This window comes from Hippoglossus hippoglossus, chromosome 3 (assembly GCF_009819705.1).
Source record: "Hippoglossus hippoglossus isolate fHipHip1 chromosome 3, fHipHip1.pri, whole genome shotgun sequence".
NCBI classification, from domain to species: Eukaryota; Metazoa; Chordata; class Actinopteri; order Pleuronectiformes; family Pleuronectidae; genus Hippoglossus; species Hippoglossus hippoglossus.
The window spans coordinates 19,355,525-19,378,618 of NC_047153.1; the positions used below are offsets into that span (position 1 = coordinate 19,355,525).

Consider the following 23,094-nt stretch of genomic DNA (forward strand, 5'->3'; position numbering starts at 1 on the left):
AGCACATACAGAGATTGAGTATTTAATTTAGAAAAGAAGTTTCTCTTATACGCTCTGCGAGTGTGTGTGTGTGTGTGTGTGTGTGTGTGTGTGTGTGTGTGTGTGTGTGTGTCACATTTTACTCCTTATTGTCTCCACCTTCACCATCTCTCTTGGTGTTGATGTGATCTCGAACTGGTGATATCTGGGTTTTCTTACTTTACCGACCGAATGTAGCCATCAGGCTGTGTTTATGTTCTAGATGTAGTTTAAGATATGTTTTCACCTTGCCAAGATCTAATCTATGATGGATTGTAAGGGCCTCTGAAAAGCAAAAGAAAATCTTTTTGAGAATATTATATTCTGATGATGTTGTAATATTATCAGAATAAAGTTGTAATGTAATAGAGTAAAGTAGTGATGTGAGGCTCCGTGTCATTTTAGAAGATATCAGAAGATCAGCCTGTCGCCTGGTTTCAAATTAGGACTGTGGAGCATCAAGTTCTACTTTTTCACAGGGTTTCACAAATAATAAAATACTTCATCTTTTGACTCATCAGCACTACATAATCATAAGTATCAGGGCTTGGAAAAGATTGTGTTAGAAACTGACTCTAACTGACTCTGATTGGTTAGATCTGCTTGATATTCAAAGAGGTTTAATAGTGTTTAACAAACGATGAGATTGGTTCTAGATTTTGGATCTAAACTCCAACGAGCACCGGTTGTCCTTGCTCTTTACCTCGACATATTAAGACTTTTTCTTCATTCGATTGCGACTTTATTCTCGAATTATAAGATTCTTTCCCCCCTCAATATGGCCCAAATACCGTGACAAGCAAACATTGCATGATTCAATATTGATTGTTTTATACAATACAAATCCCACGATTTTGCATAGAGGCAAAAGGTCAAATATATTGCTTTTTTTCTCTCTAAGTTTTCGTATTCGTCAACTTCTATGGTATCTAAAGAATTGTAATCAGCCTAAGTCGTGACACTTTGTAATCTGACTCACAAGAAAAAGGTATGTGAATAATGTTTGAATATCTGTCTCTATTTATAGTGAAGTGACTAGACTTCATTAGGATGTGCATGCAAATTGAGATCAGTAATATCAGTTATCTCCCCCAATTTCCACCTTTGAATCTGCCCTCAGGAAAAAAAGAGAGTAAAATGATATGTAGATGTTGTTGGCTCCGAATCCAGAATCAAATTAGAAGACGCAAGGCAGAGAAAAGAAAGGCAGCTTGCTGGTGTTTATCCAGGCCCAATCTGGGTTTGGAAACCTGCCACTGAAATCAGCCCTAATGAAATTCATGTTTTTATGGAAGAAACTCTGCTCATTTAAGGAAGATTGTGTGTATTTAGTGGTACAGGGAAACATTTTGGCCGACTTTATGGAAGTATACTCAAAACCAGGGTGTATTTAAGGATTTTTTGGAAAAAAGAAGACTTATAAATAGAAAAATACAGTAAATCTATTTCTTCCTTGATGTGTGTTTATATGGGAGTGTAAGCAGGGGATCAGCAATTTACAGTCTACTGAAAGCACCAAAGAGGTTACCTAGGGTCGGCCCTTTCATTTATAACGGCCATTTAACTGTCAGGTCAAAAGTTAAATCAATGTTCCCCGATGCGTTTTGATATCTAGAGTTCCAATCGAGCCAAAATGAAAAGAAAGGGGTTGTGACATGAACCATTTGATCTTCCTCCATCCTGTCTGCCAAGAAGAATCCTGATAAAATGCTGAGGCAACATGAGTCACCCGCACTTTCGGTCATAAGGCTGCTTCTTTTTGTGTGTTGGCGTGTGATTGGTGTTTCTGTGGGTGAGATGAACACTTTCCTCTATTTTGCAGTTAATCGATACAGTCTGTGACTTTTCTCTTAGGTATCTAACAACCCTCCACTGCTCTTAACTTCTTATTTTCCTTTCCTATCTTTTGTTTATCCTTTCCTTCCCTGTCCTCATGTCCTTTCCTTTCCTTCCCTCCTTTCCTTTTTACCCTTTCCTTATTTTACCTTTGTTTCCATTTCCTTTTTTACTTTCCCTTCCCTTCCCTTTCCTTATTTTACTCTACTTTTCCTCTCCTTTCCTTTCCCTCCCGCTGGTAATGGCAGGGGAAGGGCCAATGCGTCTAAACGGTCTCTTGTGAATGAAGTGAATTGAGACACAGCTCATCAGCATGCATGAGCAGCTCCCATAAAGTAACTACGCATATCAATCATCCTGTGCGTGACTTCATGTTCGACAGCATTCGCGGCCTTCTGTGGGATTCCTCCGGCAAGATACAGTAAAACGTACATGAAAACACACGGACGATGACACATGCATGTGGCTACATTCGCTCACTTTTCACCAGTGAACACACGCACACACACACACACACACACACACACACACACACACACACACACACACACACACACACACACACAGTCGAATGCACTGCTCAACACTCTGTCAAGCTGCCAGTGCGGTTTGACACCAGCTCTCCTGTCTCATCATTAGTTTCAGTGAGAGATGTCCTGTCCTCTCAACAAAAACAAACATGGCAGGTGGCAACGAATCAATTAATCAGACGAGGCATTTGCCGATAGTTATGTTTCACTCTCAACTAATGTGCATTGAATGTCTCAGAAAGTTTCCAATAATGCACGGGCAACACTTTCAATCAGCATCCCCCGGAACAGTTGTGATCGATGAATAATCAGAGTCAGATAGATTGCTGTCAAAACAGCAGCTTTCTATGACTGATGGTCTTAGTTCCTACTTACTGGATTGATGCACTTCTTAGTGGGACACAGCACGGGGCCAGTATTTCTGTAAAGAGTGTCAACTTGTTTTTTTCCCTCCGCTATTGGATCTTTGGCCTTATTTAGATAATTGATTCCTTTCCTCTTTTGTGGCCTTTTTAGGATCCTGTATTTTTATAACTAAACTGCATGATTTTGTATATAGATCTGTATTTTAGATTCAATGACACGTTCACAGTTCACAATTTGTGTGACAATTCTTACTAAATTGTCACACAAATAATGTTAGTATTGGTCGTAAGTGAATGGTTTATCAAAATAAGAACTACTAACAGAACAGGGGAACTTCAGGGCCAATCAACAACAAGTATCGGTGGGATCTCGATACTCAGACTCCATCCAAATGTTCTGGGTCCAAATGTTTGTATCAGGGATGTTTTGGCTTCAAGGGAGGTGTGTTGTCCACCTTTTATACAATCTACGGTCTTAACCTATATCTTATGTTACTCTACTACTCCAATCAACCGGAAATATTGTTGCAAATATCACTTCTGTGAATATCTGCAAAGTTACTGTGTAGTGTGAGAGTGTGAGACTAGAAGATAGAGTCAGTGTTTCTGAAACCTGTTGAGTGTTCTTGCATTGTTTGCATCACTCCTTTGTTTTGCTTTCATTGCCTTTGCCCCACTGACGAGCCTTGATCCCCATGCAGCCTCTCCTCCCTCTGGCCTATAGCTGTGAGTCTGTCTTCTCTGGATGACTACACCTTCTTACTCTTTCTTACTATTATCACCATCTACTTCTTCTATATCTGTTATTGTATCACATGTATTCATCTGTTTCACCTTCACTTTCCTCTCTTTCCCGTTAGTTTGCTGCACGTCTCTGCTTCTCTCACACCTCCTTCTTCCTCTCTCTCCTTCTTTTTTTAACTCATCCTCTGTGCTGCCACTCTCAACTCTTCCTCCTCTCTCTCTCTTTCTCCTGCTGCCGTCTCCTCCTCCCCCTCCTCTCTCAGGCTCCCGTTCTCTAGTCCATCAGGCAGTTGAAGCAGCTAAACTGCTGGAGGCGAGAGCAGACAGAGGAGCTGCTCTGTCCGACCTCCCTCCCTCGACGGCAAACTAATGCCGACACGCCAATAAGTTGTAAGGAGACAATTATCCACCATTTATATCAGCCCCCCCGTTCTTCTGATTTAGCGCAGTGTACCTCCACGGATCCCAGCGCTGTTGCCCCACAGTGTTTTTCAGGCTTTTTACCCTGTCATGCATTACGTTTCCATCGATTGATTCGGTGGGATTTGCACCGGGGGAGGCTGGAGCCTAGAGGTCACAGTTTTATTCATTGGTCAAATGTAGGCTAACTAGGGAAATGTGAGGGAGGGAAACATAAATAAGACATGATCTCACCTCCCAGAGCAGCTGTTATCAACGAGCATTTCAGCCAGGCCCTTAACCCCCAGTTGCACCACTGGATCTGCTCAGTATCCATCAGATAAAAACTGTAATTATACTGGGCAGCTCCCACGTGTGAACCCGAGGCTGAGCTGAACAGTGCACAGACAAACTCCTTCAGTTAAATTAGGATTAAATGTGAGTTTTCTTCTTTAATACTAAAACTAAATCACTTGATATCTTCCACAACTTGGAGAGTAGCATTTAAAGTTGAACTTATATTTACATCATGTGATCATTTTTTTTACGGGTTTTACATTAAGTGCATTTGATTTTTTTTAATTTTTCACCCAGCGAGCAAGATAACATGAAGGAGCGAACTTGAAAAGCGGTCTGATTAAATATAGAAAGCTGCTGCAAGAGTAATGAAGTATACTGTGTATGCTGTGGGTTTTGTGGTATGAGTTTGTAAGTGTGTGTGTGTGTGTGTGTGTGTGTGTGTGTGTGTGTGTGTATTTGCATGTGGCTACAGAGAAGTAAAGGCTGTAGTACGCTGAGGAGGTCTATGGAAGAATCATGATTAGACTGAAGGAGCGAATGATTGAAGGCTCTGTGGATGGCCTCCTCAAACATAATAGTGGAGATTATTACGTCTCATATTCAAACAGGCGTTCACTCGCATTATTTCTACAGCCTTTACCAGCACACACTCGATACAATACACGGACCGTGGGAATCACACCGCAAACTCTCCGTTTTCTCTTTTCTTCTCCAAAATGTGCACTTCAAGAAAACAACGACAACACAATGATAGCTGAGCAAAAAATGTTGAAAGGATTCTTTTCAGTTGCCAGTCAGGTGTTGATGTGCTGTGATATTTTCTTAAGATCTCCAAAATGCCCACTTTTATTTTAAGAGCCTTATTTACCACTCTGCCTCTGGGAAAGCCTCTGGGGGAGGCTCCAGCGAGGCAACAGCAGGGCCGGGTGGTGAAGGTACATGCAGCGGTGAGGTGCCGTCTGCTGTTTACACTTCACATGTCTGTCATTGAGGAAAACAAGCAATAACCATGTGTGTGAATGACAGGGTAACACTAACTCAGTGCAGCTTATACTTTAACTGCATCCCGTTCATACAGACAACACAGACTGCCTTGGGTTCGGTTGGGGCTTGGTTAGTTTTCCCTCAGGCTCAAACGATATTCTCACAAATATAAATTGTTTCACCTTCTCCAGCCTGATGTGGCAGGATTCACCGTATCTTTTCTCATGTTGTTTTGCGTGATCAAACATAGTTTGGGCACCAGCTGTCGAGGGGTTTCTCCTGGTGAAAGATTGTGTAGCGTGTTTAGGAGCAAAATAAAAAGAGGATCTCACAGGTTTTTAAATAACCACATGGTTGCAGCCGGAGCTGAGTCTGACCTGCAGTCTTTTCCTTCGTCTCTATTTCCTCCACTGTGTCTTGAGGATGCAGAAATGTAAGTGGACAGGCACACTCGCTTTGTCCCAGTACCTAAAGCCATTAATGACTCGGCTCGGCTTGTTCCACAAACGACAACACACAGAGACACGTTCAGACTCTTCTCCCGCTCTGAACTGGATTTTCTGGCTCCAGATCGCGCTCTGCGTTGTTATGTCTGATCGAGTTGAGGTTTAAGGTGAACAGCCTGCCCACTTCCCTCCCGTCTGCTCAATGATAACAGTTGTAGAGAACAGTGAAGATTTGTTCGCCCTGTGAATCAATGATAATCACATCATTGTGCAAGGCTGTCCCCCACGCCTCTCTCTGGGGTTTCACACATCTCTCCAGCCTTTTTCTCCTCACCCGCTGCTTCCCTCGCTCCGTCTCTGTCTCTCCCCTCCCCCCTCCTGTCTCCCTTCATCATAAGGGAGATGAAGCCATCTGAGGTTACTTGCACGCCAGCCAGCCCTCATGGGTCAGTGCTGTGCAGACTTTATATTGTAGTTGTCGCCATTGCAGAGAGCTCCCATCATGCATCTGTCATCCATTATTTCTGCTGCTGCCGTCACAGCCTGTTGTTTCTTCAGTATTGTGAAGTGGACTTGAATGTGGTGCAAGGGCATGAATTTAGGATCAGTGAGAGGATTTGAGCTTCTGGATACAATTATTGTGGTTTAGATAAGTGCTATACAAATCAAGTTATTATTATTATTATAATAATTATTGTGCAAATTAAAATAGCCTTTTTTGAATTTGTAACAATGACAGCTGATACTTGGTTAACCTTCATACCTCCATTCACTGTCAGCATTTGTTCTTCAGTCTTTTTTATTTATGTAAATCACCAGGGACGTCCTGATATATGACATCAAAGTCCAGGTATATGAATCCATATTGGCAAAGGAAACATGTTATCGGAACATCTCTCGGTTTTTATTGTAAGTTTTGATTGGTATGTGGTCATAAGGCCCCTTACGCTGTGCAGACAAAAGTCAACAAGGGATTAATGAGCGTGGTGGAATCTATGGTTGGGACATTGCTCCCAGGTTTACAGCTTTAGAGACCAAAGACGAGCATCGGAAATTTAGGACCTCAAATTTCCCCAGGTTTACAAACCGACTAAAACATGAAGAATAACTCTTTTGGTTCAAATATAATACCTCAAATTATCTACGCAAAAATGGACAATTGATCTGCAAATTTAATCACCTGCATCACTCATCAGTTTTACAAAATGTCTTGTTCATGCAGATACAGGAGTAACGTGATTCTTTTATTTATCTGAGTCACTGATACTAATACTCATCATCACACAAACTCACAAAACAATGACCTTCTTTCTGCTGTAGAGATATTACTAAACATGTAATGTGGTTTCTCTCCCTCTGTGTTTGTGTGAATACGTGTATGTCCGGATGGCTATGTGCCTGTCTCTGTGTGTGTGTGTGTGTGTGTGTGTGTGTGTGTGTGTGTGTGTGTGTGTGTGTGTCCGCTCACAGCTCCAGCTAATGCCCAGATCGTGCACTCGGGCGCAGCATGTAACGTCAAGGATGATAACATCAGCGAGAGAATCTACACCATCAAAGAAAACGACACACTCGTGCTTCAGTGCATCGTCAAGGGACACCCACGGCCAGAGGTGAGCTCCTACACCTGCTGAGCAGTTTGGTAATGTGCTGTTTTACATGTGTCATGATGCCGACGCCGTCATTCAGCGGGAGGTTTAGAGACTCTTGCTCCGGGACACATGGACAATAGTGTTTCTTGAGGCTCAGAACACAAGCTGTCAACAATGCAACATGTTGTTCTCAATATTTACTGCATGGACATATATGATGGATAGAGAGATTGACAGATGTCCTGTGTTTGGACGGGTGAATGAGCCAAAGGTGTTTTGGTCAAGAATATAACCCAATAAAATAACCTACAAAAAGTTGGCTGATAAAGTTTTACCTCTGCCATGGAGGTTATGTTTTCATCTGAATTTGTAAGCAGGATAATGCAAAGGAACTAAATGGATTAACATGAAACTCTGTGAAATAATACAGTATGGGTCCAGGGAACAACTCATTAAATGGCAGATTCAGATTTTTTTGTTTTTAATTTACTGAAAATTGCAAGATTTCGTTTTTTCACCAATTCCCCAGGAAATAATTATACATTTTTTAGTCTCTATATGGATTTAAATAGAAGTAATAAATGACCACATCAGAGCCGTGAATCTTTGTGAAAATAATCCATCCTCCAGCTAATCAACACTGCATGTTATCCTAGATAGTGGTGTTAAAAGAATTAGCCTTGATCAACACTTGTGTCTGCCTCTATCTTCTTTTGAAATTGTTGAACTTCTTAAATCAAATGTTGGATTGACTGTGTAGGCCTCAGTTTCTAGATAATATCCACTCTTCAATAAGAGTCCAATTCTCCCGACACAGATATTGCAAAGCCTAAGGTCTTATTGGAGCTGTTTATGTTGTTGTAAAGCACGCACACCCCCTTAAATCTGCCAAAATGTAACTTTGTTTACATGTCGTGTCTGTTCTCAAACAAACACACTGAGGCAAAACATGCTGGTGACTGACCTGGCTGCAGGCAACCTGGACACATTATTTCCAAAACATGCCCCGGCTAAAATATATGTGGTATGATGTATCCATGAGCCATTAGTTATATTTATAGCTTCTGTTTGTGTTGAGTCACACAATCTGCTCTTTACTGTCGCATTTTACTGAAACCACTTAAGGCTCTAGTGTTGTCAGGGCGACATTGATGTCCGATGGTCTTCACATGAGATCTTTGTCTTGTTATTGACAGGTTCAGCACATTTGATTTAGCATCGTACTTGTTGTTTTATGAGTAGGGGCAGCCGTATTTACAGATTATGTTTTGGGACTCAAAGACCCTGGGTTTAATTCCCCAGAGCTGTCCGCTGGAAACAGTTAATTACAGTTTACTGACAGTTTGCCTTTTAGCAAGGTGAACTATGCAGAAGCACCACCATTTTAAACAGGATTTTGTGAAAATATGAACTAAGCCCAGAAGGTCATATGTGACCAAATGAATACAATATGCTGTGTATGATATATTTGCAGTATAAAATGATTTACTAGCCAACGCGTACATTTAAATCTACATATCAGTATGTTACTAAATATCCTTCTGTTCTTTTAAGCTACACTGGAAAGAAGTGAAGAAGAACAAATTCTATTATAAATTCTATACAACAGCTCAGACTCAGACGCCCATGCTGTGTGCGGCGTGTGGCCAATCAGTTGGTTTAAAAAGAGCGTGGCCTTTATTTTTCCCTGTAGCCAAATTCATCACATACTTGAACATTTTACACAAAAACACAGCTAAATGGGCAAGCAGTCAAAAATACAGTATATTCAAACACACACACACACACACACACACACACACACACACACACACACACACACACACACACACACACACACACACACACACGTTGCAGTAGCCAAATTTAGACACATCTGGTTTTCTGGGTTGAACCCCTGCAAAACCATTTTGGATCGGGTGTGTGCATGTGTGTGAGTGGAAATGGATGTAAGTCTATGCTAAGTCCCCAAAAGTGACCGATGACAACATGTGTGTCTATGTGTGTGTGCGCATGAGTGAGTGCATGTGTTGTTACGGAGTAAGATGTAAAATAAACTGAGGTGACTGCAAAGGGGTTGTGTGTTTTGTGTGTATTTGTGCCGCAGTGTGTGAGGTGAGAAAAGCCGTGTTCCCCACGGGTGCACGTCCACTGCCATCACATCATCATGAATAAAACAGTGCCTGTGTGTCTAGACCCTGTTTTCTTCGGTCCGTGTTTATGTGTGTATCGATTTTGTGTATGTGTGTGTGTGTGTGTGTGAGAGAGAGGCAGTTTGTTGTGTGGTTGTAGATGCAAACTAATTATCTCAATGTAACTGAAATATCTAATTACATAGTTGAATGTTTACCTAACCTGCCTATATTAACTGTGGCTGTCATTTCTCGCTCATTTGAACCATCCATCTTTCTCTCTCTCACACACAAACACACACACACACACACACACACACACACACACACACACACACGGATACAAACCACATTTACAGGCCACGTGCCCCAAAACAAATGCAAACCAACTTTTAGTAAAACTTTTATTTTCACTAGCGCTGGAATAATAATTACACAAAATGAAGTTGGAAAAAAGCGTAGTCCACAAATTCATTCCCCTGGAGCAGTAAGATGCAGGAAATTGTGTCAGTGATTGCTTGTTCTTTGGGTCGGAGGTTGGAGCGTATTTTGAATAATGATCACATTGGTCACAGCCAGAATGTAAAATATATATAGTGCATGTGCACAAGCAAAACTTACCCTGCCTCTGGCTAAGAGACGTCGGTGTGTAAAATGTATATGTAGACACGCACTGACAAACAGAGGCAGATGGAGGCGAACAAACAGACGTACTGTGGTGTGGAGATGCAGCAGTGAAAAAGCTTCGGCTCCTACAGAATATAAATTTTGAATCTACCACAGTTAATCTAAAAGAGCAAAACATTTACCAAAAACGATTTCAAAATGTAGATAACACATTCCCTGTAAGAGGGACCCAAATGCATCTCATTTGATTACATATTCAAACTGAATAATATCTAAAAGGCAGATCAGCGGAACCATTTGTTTTTAATGTGACAACATTGTTGTGGGTTTTTCCAATTAATTCTTGTCTTTCTGTCTATTTGTCTTCAAGATTAGGTTGAGTATGCAGGACTGAGAGATACATATGAAGGTCCACTATTCTTTTCTCCCACCTGATCTCGTGGTCGTCGTTTCTGAATGAATCTCACTCAGTTGTCACATAAGATGACACATAAGTCAGTTGCAAACACCTTCGAAGGCAGTGAGATGTGGTGACAAGCTGAAAACTAATACCTGTCAGATTATTTTGCTGCAATAAATCTGTCACTGAAATACAGTAGGTCCTCAACCAGTGGAAACTTTGACTGCTGTAAGTAAAGCAAGCAACCATATGATGCAAATGTGTTTTATTGTTAGTAACACAGTGAACAACCCAGAGATTATTTCTGATATTCTTCATTTCACTTATTTTATACTTTGTGTGAATTGACAAGATTTTGTTGCCTATTCCTCATTGAATCAAAGATGAAATCAAGTCAGAGTTGATGTCCAGAAAATTATAGTTGCTTAAAAACCAGTGACAATAACTGACTTGTTTCTGCACATGCATGTGTGCAATACACATTCAAATATACAACACGATGTACGAGTTCATGAAACTGTTGAATGCAAAATATATCCCAATAACAGTGTGGTCAACGCTGTCAGTGAGAAACAAATGTAATCAGAGGCTGTCAAGTGCACACGCACACATGTGCAAATGCATGAGGAGAGAAAGAGAGAGGGGGGAGGGGGGGAGAGCGAGGCAGAGATTGGATAATAATGACAGAATGAAACAGTGGAAGGACAATAAAACAGAAATTGAACGATGACAGACTACGGCGACCCTGGAGGATTGAAGAAAGATAGAGTGATGAGAGATAAGAGGAAAAATGCTGATGCTTATTGTGATAAAGAGGAAAGAACGATTCAAAGTCAAGATAATCATGTCTGCAATTCTGTGTGTGTGTGTGTGTGTGTGTGTGTGTGTGTGCGTGTGTGTGCATTACTGCTTTGTGCAAGCAGTACAGGCGAGCAAAATGGATTCTGTATGTGACAGCATATTATAGTAGAGAAAATAGAGACCTAATAAGAAAATGTACACATTTGAAGCTGTTGCCGGCAAAGAGCGAGCCTTCGATGGTCCGACCTATGTCACATGTCATCCCGTATCTTCCTGCCATTCGTGTGCGAACCCTTAACCTGATCTAACATCTCCAAAGAAACAAAATGTCCAAATCTGACAAATATAAGTAAACAAGAATCATCTAAAATAACTAGGGAAGTCAGAACAATAAAATGGAGTAAAATAGAACTGAAGTGTGAGTGCTGACCTCTGTCCCAGGGTGTTGTGCTGGAGTAGCTCACTGCAGCATTCTGCATTCGGTCCCATTGGGCTTACAGGGTTTCCACTGCGCTCCATTGGCTGTATTGACAACCTGATCCCTGCCACCGCAGCTCTCCTTCATCCATCCTTTCAACTTTCCGCATACCTCTTCTTCTTCACAGCCATGGGCTCCCAGTTCTGTCACTGCACAAAGCTGTCATGTCTCAGGCAATTTTTTATTACCTTCTTTGGCCATTGTGAGCAAAAATGGAAGCTCCCAAAGCCCCTTTTCACTTCCAATCCCAAAGCCCCTTTTTATTTTTGTATTTTTTCAGGGGGCTTTGGGATTTAAATAATCCGGGACTTTGACCTGGGGAACTTTACAGCAATCCATGTCTCAAAAGCATAAAGTACACTCACAATGAGGCTGTTAGTTTGCATTTGTTTTTGCAGATTAGTACAGAACGTCGCTTCCTTGTGCTGACCCATTTCCTCCGTATTTGGTTATTGGCTGCCTCATAAACTTGATTTACGACTGTGTAAGTGTATTAAACTGCAGGGTTGCAAAGGTTCCCGACATTTTAAAGGTTCTGACCAATTAGCAGTGATTTCAGCCAAATAAGTTGTCAATGGGGAAACATTTATTTTCCACACACAAACAAAATTCAGTGCATGCATGTTCAGCAATTTTAGAGCGAAAGAGAAAAAATGTTTTGGTAAAAAATTGTTTTGATAGTTTTCATCTTATTCTTGGACAAGTTTTCCCATTCTTTTGGCAAATTCACTTCATGAATTAAAAAAAATGAATACAACAGTTGAACAGCCAGCAGAGTGAGCCATGTTTTCTTCCTTTTCTCTGTGAGGTTGGTTTTGGCCTCTAGGTGTTGGCAGACACACAAGACGTTCAAGTCGTGCGGCTGCCTTGTTATTATTTATGGATGTACTCCGCTAGCGTGATGCCGTCTGTGTTCACCCTTCACAGAAACAATATCATACAAATTTGGACAGACAGCATTTTAATATTTTTTATTGATAAACATCCCCACAGCAGAGTGGACCACACTGAATCTAAAAAACATTACAGCGTCATATTTTATTCATCAGATAAATTGATGCGTAGCAGTTGAGGATCCTTTATCTGTGTCTGGTTTGCGTGCGTCCCACATTTTGATGGGTCTATTTAAGATCATAGGAATATGATATATGAGTTCGGATTGGAAATGTTTTTTTGCCTTGATTTTCAGTCTCAATGCATTACTGGAAAATTCTTTCATACCTTGTGTTATTTTTCTTAAAGTATGGACCATTTCGCTTGAAGAACTCAAATCCAGCCCTTCCTGGACTGATATGATCTAGACTCTCTCGTCCGCTTTCTTCCCCTCCCTCAGAAAAGTCGGGGATCCAATTCAGCCCTGTGAGGGCCAGCCCAATAAACAGCTGCTTTACTGAGATTGAGTCTGATTGAGGATTTATCCAGTTCTTTATCAAGACTGATTGTTTACTTTTGCCTGAGTTAGATTGAAATGATGGATTGGATCTCGTCCTGACCCGTACAGAGGAGAGAAATCTAATAATTTCTCTGTCTGTCCATCTTTCTTTGCCTCCTTTGCTTTTTTTTCTCTCTTCACATCTTTCTTCTCTCTACACCTCTGTCATCCTTGTCTGATTTATCTCCGTTTCCAATTGTAGATGCTCTGAAAACATTTTCTTTTCCTGATACCATAACCTGGACTTTGCATATCGGCCGACAACGAGAACCAATCAGATATCAGTGCGTAGTGCATTTATATTGTATGACCTGGCTCAGATTAAACCCCTTGAAGCACAAATTCATACAGAGAATGAATGACATAGATTGCCATTATCAGTTAAACAGTCATAAGGGAAAAATAACTCAAACACATATGTAGGAATACACAACAATTTTAAGTAATCATTTATATATTTTGAAACTGAAGTTTTGCATATAGTAATGGTCACTCTTCCACTTGTGGGACTTTCCAGCAGTTAAGGACCTGGTGTGACATTGGTACATATATTTTCATCCAACAGTTTCTTCACCCGTAGGTGCAGCTGGGTTTTAAAAAAGTGAAGCGTATGAATGATAAAAACTCCTTCTCCACACAAATACAACCAGAGACCACTTTAAGAAATGTTGATGTTTTTTAAGACAAACTTTCAAGGCTGCAGGCAACAGGGTGAGGCAATGTTATGCAATGATTACTGTCCTCCTGACAAACTCAAAGATTACACCTATTTAAAAACTAAGAAAGACAGAAAGAAAGGATAAAAAACCCGAGTGTTAGAGGTCACTTAGAAGGTGCTTGTAGCATCGTTCAAGTTAACTCCAGGGACAGCAGCCCTTTTAGTTAACAAAGCACTGTAGTCTCGCTCACAAAGCTTTTCTTGTCTCACACACACACACTCACACACACACACACACACACACACACACACACACACACACACACACACACACAATCACATGGCTTCTTCAAGAACACAATAGGAGAGTAAATGGTTTTTCTGAAAGTGATTCCTACCTCCCTATTATTTATTCATGGGTCTGCTGGTCATTGCAACCTTGAGACCGCCGTGCGCGCGTGTGTGTGTGTGTGTATGTGTGTGGTTGATTCTATAAGAGACGTAAAGGTGGAGGGAGCCATAGCCGAGAAAAGTGGAGAGGCAGAAAGAAGTGGGGTGGGCTGGAGGGAGGGAGATGGGGGCTGTGGTTTGGAATGTGGGTTTGGATTTCCGTCCTTGAGGGGTGAGTGGAAGGCGATCGATAGTGAGGCTGAAAGCAAGGCTGATCGGGTGGCAGCACGAGGCTGCATAGGCACTCAGTAGGAACACAAGCTAGACGCAAACAAGGTCACTGCACGACCCCTAACTGGATGGAGAGACAGAAAGAACGAGGAAGAAGGGAGAAGAAGATCAAGAGGAGGTGAAGGAGGGAGGTCATGAGACAGGTGGGAATGTGAGGTTGAACTTGTTGACTGATGATTTCATTAAACCAATCATTGGGTGGCACCATAGACTGTATATGAAGATGGATGGCATTATGGCTCCCCAAAAGTGAAGCCAGAGCATCTTGATCGCCACCTGGTGGCTGGCTGCAGTAACCCAGGCTCCGCCATGTTAGCAGCTGGGGCATGTAAATCTATAAGTACAAGACAAATACATTTTTCTCAAATTTTTCTATAATTAGTCTGATTGGTCTTATCACACTGATGTTTGTTCAACTGTTCATTCTTCCTGTAAGTTTGGTTTAATTATTTATTTAATGCTATACAAATGGAGTGAAGAAAACATACCAACAGCAGCATTCGTATGCTGGACATTTTGGCTTCATTTCTGGATAGTGGTAGAAAGTGGAGACGCGTCGTACATCTTTATCTTTGGGGGTCACATAGAAGAAGATGCAGAGACGGGAACATTTAAATATTAAAAGGACAATTCCCTGGAAAGGAAAACACAACGAAAAGCAGTTTAAGACTTAAACTGTGGGGTTGTTTCATCCCAATCATCATCACAACTTGTCATTTTCAAACATGCTGACCATTAATCAAAGGAACAAACCGGATCAAGACATGACGATGAGCTGGTGTATTGTGTTTATTCTGTCTGTTTAAGCAGGTTTACCTATGTGGGCTACCCACTTACACTTGAAATGAAAAAGGAGCCACAGCCTCGACTATATATCTTGTTTCTAGCAGAAAGAAAGCTGTTGCCATTTTCGATGTTGAGTCTGTTAAATAGCTGATGTCCTGCGCCTCTGAGACGTGTTTGAATAAATCCAGTTATCTAATCAACCTAAGCGCTTGATGACTTTAAAATGTAACTTTTTGTGTTACTGTCTGCATACGACTTTACCTCACACTCTACTTCAAATGGAAACTTTGACACACAAAGGCACCAAACTACTTCAGATGTGTCTGGCGGAGTGTGTCCTTGACTACTTGAGACAGTGTGGGCACAAAGACAGAATCAAATTAGATCTGGAAGCCAAAACAAAAACACTTAATATTGCTGGTGATGAGTCTGGAGGCGCAGCGTGGTACTGGACTCCTCTATAGCTCGTCTATATGTTTGAGTATCTCTGGAGTGTCTGCTGCCGTGGTAACGCTCTGCTCTTCGCAGGCGAGCTAAAAATAATAAAGGTCTAAATGTTTGTACGACTGCTCATGAAGTCAACTGATATAGTGAGAAAAAGAGATAGATAGATAGATAGATAGATAGATAGATAACACCTTTCAAAGCAGCAGTTACAAAGTGCTTACACAAAGAGGACAGATAAAAACAAGGAAGATGAGAAGCAAATTATTTAATTACAATGTCATTTAAAATCAAAGACAGCAAATACTATTGTGCACAATTTTTGTTAAAAGACTAGAATAATATATGTAAATATACTATGCTGCAATTTACAACCCTCCTTCATCATTTCATTTCTACTTAGTGTCACTTAATTTAAGTATTAGTTACTCTGTTTAATGTAACTTTTTCTTATTTCTATTTATATATATACGAATAGACACTGATCCTTCATCACTCGGTATACACTAAATTTTATTTACATATTTCTCACTGTATTCTATTCTATTCTATATATTATCTATATGTAATCTTCGAGCAAACTGGCACAAGAATTTCCAAATTAATTAATTAATTAATTAAAGGATTAAAAAAGTCTTATCTTATCTTTCTTATTGCTGGAAAACTGGAAAACACAAAGTGGGTTTCTACCAAGGTGCATGTGGGTGGCTCTAAAAATATCTAAATAAAAAACATCTTTACTTTATCGTAACATAGATGAAGTAAAAGCACTGTTATTACTAGTTAAGCAGCTGATATTTTTACAACCCTACTCTAAATCCTACTCAACCTATTTTGAAAACTGGAAAACTAACATGATGTGTTGCTGATTTGCACCAAGTGTGCGTAGCGCTACTCTAAACATATCTAAAATAAAACATTGTTATTTTATTGTAACGTAAATCAGCTAAAATGTCTGTCATTACTATTTTGGCTGTATTAGATATTTTATATTTTAAGTAGATATATCTTTTGTCAAATCTATCAGTTATCAGATCTTAATTAATCTTTTCAACCTCAATTATGCTGCAGTGTAGATGTCTATCAGGCTTTTTTCCTTCTCAGTAGCCTTGCATCATCATGCCACTCAGCAATGACATCATCCCTCATCTCTGCACACACACGCACACACACACACACACACACACACACACACACACACACACACACACACACACACACACACACACACACACACACAAAGAAAGATAGGAAGAGCTCAAATTTCTGCAACTAATGCTGTGCTTGTGCTAATAAGCCATTGCTCATTACAACTAACAGATCCAACATGGACGGAGCGTGTAAGGTGGCTGCTGACACAGTGACTGACGGCTGTCGACATGGCTGTTTAGAGATGGCTGACTCTGTCTGCTGCTGTTAGATCGGCTCCAATTCAAGCCATGTGATGGTCAAAATAAATTCTCTGGAAGTATGTCCACAAAATTAGATTTGTATGATTTTATTTTTGCAAGTTATTTGAAGGATAAAATAATGATTTTGATTTAAACAATGTTAAATTCCTGTTGTCCCTCAAGAACAAGCCATAGAAACCATCTGTTGGGCTTTTGTGTATTATTAGCTGTATCACATTTGTACGAGCAAACAAAACCTCCATCACCGTCACCTGCATCAGTGACTACACAAAGATGCACTAATAGATATACGTACTTTCAAAGATCACGATATCATCGCACATGCATGATTCCTCTGCTTCCTGTAATTTCCCCACAGCCTGTGTATCATATTACAGAGGCAGATCGAGCGATGAAGGCGTCATATCGTATGACAAGGTTAGAGAGGGCGATGGCGGCTTCAATATCAATGAGTCAGTTTTATTGAACTTTTTGCTGTGTGATCTTTGCACAGAACAGTGGAACGTGTTTCACACTGATATAAGAAAGGCAGAGTGATGGCAGCGGCTGCCTATTATTCAGATACAAGCTGGTACATTAAGTGTCTCAGGTAAAGAGCTTATTGATGTGAAATCAACCGTGTTCTTTTCGACAATAATCAAGTTCCACTACGTGCTTTAAGTAGTCCCGTCAATTACCGAGGCCATCGATTACACCTTTACACAGGCAGATGTTAATAGATGAAGAGTGCAAAAATGAAAATACAATTTAACTGACATTACAAAGAAATATTCATCTTATATATCCGCTCCATTATAATTCTCGGTCAGCTCTGTTAAACGTCTGCTCCACACTCCCCCGCATCGTTGCCAACCCTTTTTACGTCCATTATTCCTCCTCTCCGGTTCACCTTTTCATCCCTTTCGCTCGGGAAATTCTCAGCTCCTTCTTTCTTCTCTTTTTCACTGCTACTTTCCCTTCGACCAATTTTATTCTCCCACGTTTCTCCAGATTATAGAAGTAAGAAAGAAAAGTCTGTGCTCTTTCCTCCACTCACCTGTTCCCACGCACACACCTCTATCCTCGCTCTCTTCTCCCTGAACTTCCACACACCTGATGCCATGAATCAGCAACGTAACATCCATTCAGCCGGCGATGCTTGAAATGATATTTATTGCTCACTCTAGTCTCTTACTCTATTACCACCTCTTTTTTCTCCTTCTTCTCTCAGCTGCTTCATTATACCACTCCCCCCCCCATCTCTCCTCCCAGTGACAGATAATTAAAACAGATATTTCAATGGGCACGTTGGTTTTGTTTTATACTGTATGTCATCCACGCCTTGTCACTTCCAGTCTTTCAATTTATCCATGGTTTGCAAAGCAGAGAGGGGACGATTTCTTCTGTGTCTCTTCATCTGTTTAAACTATTATCAACCTGGGCTACTCCTTTTTGTTTATTACTGTCATTTCTGCCTTTTTTCTTTTCCTCCTCTCCCACACTGCTCGCTCAGATGTTGCATCCTCTCTCTGTGTTTGTCTCCGTGCCTGTGTGTGTGTGTGTTTGGGTTTGCATCCGTGCCAAGTAGTATTCCCCGATAACAGGATTACTATCTTAAGCCTATTCGTGGTAAGTGAGCCAGTTGGATGGATAAAGCACTGTATCGTCAACTCTGCTGGAGTTACATCAAGAAAGGAGTTAGAGAAATTGTAGAAGGCAGGCCTGGCAAGCTCTCGGCGAGTTACTGAGAGGGAATATAAAGGATTCAAACTCTGTAACACCCCAGGAAGCAGCCACGGCACACAGAGCCTTGTGAGCTAAACATTGCTTAAAGTGATGTTTGAACAAAACATGATTTAACTTTTCATGGCAGCAGTTCACTCTTTCCTTGCAATTTGCGTTTGTGGTAAATTGAATAGGTACATTGACGACTGAGTCAAAAAATCTGAGAGATGTAGTTATTATTTGTTGGTCAGGATGATTATACTGTCTTTATTGCTTAGACATAAATGTGTCTGAAGAGATCAAACTGGATCATAATAATTCAGGATCAGATGAAAGGGGGTGTGAACGATCCCATGATATCTGAACAAATACAACCCTCCCTGTACTGGTCCTTCAGAAGCTCCACCCCCCGTGGCAATAAGCCACAACAAACATGAGAAAATGAGACAACGTAAAGATTCACAAAACAAAATCCTTCTTCGACCCTTTCAACTCTTGATGGTTTCTCCACCATTAGAACGCTCACCGATGTTTACATGGATCAATTTGCCCTTTTATTATTTCATTTTCTTCGGTCTGTGGTCTCAGTTAGCATTCTGAGCGCTACTATGAAATAAAGTCCTGTGTTAGTATTTTCGGAGGTTGTTACATTCCGAACCAGTAGTGACTGTGTAAGTTATCTGAGCCCACTTTTTTAGGTTGTCCTCCCATCCTTGTGTTGTCAAAAATTGGTCCAAGAAAGAGAGTAAGTTTACTGTTAGCATTTAGTGTCTTCGGCCATTCCCATGGAACCCCCCCCCCCCCCCGTCCTGTGACGAACACAAACACCCTTGTTGCTGATTGGCTGGAATAGTGTTGTCCAACTTAATTCGCTTCTCAAATACTAGATTTTTTTTCCCAGCACACACTGAACATACAGCTAGTGGACGTTGAGGATATATTAAAGTGCATTGGATCAAAATTGCTTACCCCAGCTTTAATCCAGTTTGTCTGAGTTATCTTCTTTTATTTGGGATAACTCTGCTGAATATTGTTAGCATGACAACATAGAGAAAAGATGTGCATGGTATTTCAGAATTAATGTTTGTCCCTTTATTGTTGTGTAACATTGGCCGTTTCCTCTTTCGACAGAAGGGCAAAAGGGTCTGACAGCCATTGGAGCATATCTGCTGCGTCCTGTTGTGATGTGTCACTCCGAGAGACAGATCAGGAGAGGCAGGGAAGCTGTGTGTGTGCTTGCATGTGGTGTGCGAAGGGGCAGAAGAGGGACGTTAGGAACAACTTAAAGCTTAGAGACAGGAGGGGCAGAGGGAGAGAGATGAGAAGAAGTGAGACACACGCAAACATACAAAAGATTGTGAGAGGAGGGAGACAGAGGTTTAGACAGACAGCTGCAGGCCACTGACCTGTCAGCGTAGTTGCAACACATTAGCCGTCTCCCTCATGACCTGGAGCAGCACACACCCTTCTCTCCTTATCTCCCTCTTTCCCTACAAGCCGTCACAGCTCTGAGGCTGAAATCTGTTGCCAGTTTATTCTTTACATTCAGCTGCAAGCAAACCACGACAGGAGCTGTGTGATAAATCCTACCTTTACAGAGCTCATAATGTTCACTCTCTGATGACAGCGGGTCAGGCGGCTGTTGATTCAACTCCGCTGCCATTTTGGAGGTTGAACATTGAAAGATGTATGTAATATTTTGTCCAATAAACATTATAAGCTCCATTGAGTTAGGCTTTATTGCAGGGCCTCTGTATTGGATTGCAGTGGATTTTGCAAGGTGTACATACCTAATAAACTGACACCTCAGTGTATTGTTAATATCCATCTGTATTATGGAGCACAGCAAGTTTACTGTGGCTGGAGATGCTGTGAGCTACCGTTATTAAAATGCTGACTTGCTTGTCAGGCCGCAGCCTGGTTGACAATTCCAATCAAGTTTATTCATGTAATTCATATAAACAGCTGGAATCCATAATTCACCGCACAGCACCTCAATAACAACATGTCTTTGGTGCAGTGAAGAACACTGGTGGAGAGTTGTGCGGCTGAATGTCCCAAAACTATCTGGTGTCAGCTCGAAGCCTTAAATGGAGAGAGTCAGTGTTTCATCAAACAATACTGACTTCACTGTCTGGGTTTACACTTCAAAGACACGGCAACTGAATAACACCTGGTGAAATATTAAATATTTTCCAAACTGAGTGCAGCCCCAGAAAATCGGGGTATAACCATAGACTGTATAAAAAGTAAACGTAGACTCTGGGTCCAGGAAGTCTAGCCAAGGTGGAAGCACCTGAAATTTGTATTCACCCGAACAATCGGCAAAGGGCAACTCCACTGATTGCAAAAAGTTGTCAGTTTCTATAGAAGTCAACAAAAAAATTTGCCTTTTCTCACTCGATGCCAGTAAACATTTTTCTAAGGAGTTTATGGTCTCACTTGCTAGTCTGCAGTCTTCTTCCATATCGTATATAGGCACTTAGACCATTAGCTTAGATCATTAAAACAGAGCCCTATTGGTTTTGACCATTGCAAAGACTCAAATATCTTTACTGGGCTCATGCCATAACTTCACAGTGCGACGCATTGGTAAGGGGCAAATGTTGTTATTGCAAATGACGGTCACATAACATGTAACCACTAATGGACAATTTACTGGCCCACTTGGCTCTGGTCAGTGTTTAAGTGCAATCTTCAATAACCAATTTGAATATGAGCTAATGGCCCTAACCGCCCACCCTCCCATAAAAACACAAACTCCTTAACTCCCCCCTCGCACTATTCAGACAAGGCTGCTCTCCTCTCTGCACTGCTTCTGTTCTACTGTGGAAACATCTGTGTCCTAGACAGCACACAGCTCTCCAGCTGAATACGAAAACAGCGAACCGAACCTGCTGCATTTCATGTCGAGCTGAATCCCAGGGGGATCCCGACTCTTCTCTTCGCATTACGTTTCTAAGTAAATGCAAGAGCTATTATTACAAAAGGCTCCGACTCAACCAATGCATCTGTGTGGCTGTGGGAATGTGGGGAAATATGTGCATATTCTAACGTGTGTAAACGGATGTGAATTTTGACACAAGATGTGGTGACAAGCGAGTGTTTGGCTTTCACCGTACTTTGTACAGAAATAAAGGAAGGAGAAGAGAAACGTGATAAGACGAGGGAAAAGAAAAAGGACTAAGGGAGAGATATCCAGACCTATCCGTCGGGACCTGAGAGGGGGGGGGGGGGGGGGGGGGGAGGAAGAGCAGCATCACAGGCCTATTGAAGGAAGAGAAAAGAAAGAGGTGCGGAGGGAGAGGTCAGAGGAAGAGAGAGCACAGGTGATGGTTTTAAGCTGCTGGTGTCACAGGCAGATAAAGGCTCCTGTGCCTCCTGGCTGTCATCTGCATTGCACACAATATCCCCTTTATTCGCAATATCACCTCTCTCTATTTTGCTTCATCTGCCTCCCTGGTGGAGCAACTCCCAGTGTGAAGCACTTTTTCTCTTGCCATCACACCGCTGCCAGCAATACTTTATATATCATTCCCTCTCATTCTCTTTTTTTTTTTTTTAACCTGCTTTCACTCGCTGAAAAAAAATAACCGTATCTCACTTACACATGCAGTCTTTCTTTCACACACATACCTATTGTATTTCTCACCAACTCATGCGTTTTTTTTTCTTTCCCTCACACACTTTGTCTCTTGTTTCCTTTCCTGCATTTTACCCCCGGGTTTCCCTTATCTAACAATACTCTTTGCAGTATTATTCTAAGCTCAAATGCTGCTTCCATATACCCATTGACTCTCTGTAATCCTTTGAGTGCAATACATCATCCTGATTTCACGCTCAACCTCCTTTTCATGGAATTTCGTCATATACACAGACAGAGAGACATGTCAATAAACATGGAGGAACTGCTTTTTTAAACTGTAATATATTATTGTTTTTTCTTTTTCTTCGTTCCAAAGCCTCCTATCACTTAATCTTGCGATTACCATTCTTCCCAACTTGAACGTAATCTTTATGTTCCTGAACTCTAATCCTATGAATAACTCTTAAAATGTTCCCTGTCCAAAGCGGGAGCAAACAAAATGCCTGTAATTTGTAAGATTTCCACTCATCTTTTAATCCTTGAATAGAAAGGATAAAAGCCAAAGAACACAGATGCACACTTCATGCTCACTTTCACTCTCTCTTCCCCGTTTTTATCTCAGACAAACGTCCGGACCCCCTTGTGCACAAACCCACACACACACACAGACACACACACACTGGCAAACTGGAGTCAGTAAACCATGGAGAGACAGGGTTCGGTTCATTGCTCACCTTGGCTG

General features: G+C 41.2%; 1 protein-coding gene across 2 annotated transcripts in view; it reads left to right on the forward strand.

Annotated features, from left to right (window-relative positions):
- Positions 1-23,094, forward strand: part of LOC117759009 (MAM domain-containing glycosylphosphatidylinositol anchor protein 1) — a 172,980-nt gene that overhangs the window by 41,586 nt on the left and 108,300 nt on the right. For both annotated transcript variants that reach the window (XM_034580995.1, XM_034581004.1), the window contains exon 3: positions 7,093-7,232. In XM_034580995.1, coding sequence (XP_034436886.1) covers positions 7,093-7,232 — 140 coding nt within the window. The remainder of the gene's footprint in view (positions 1-7,092; positions 7,233-23,094) is intronic.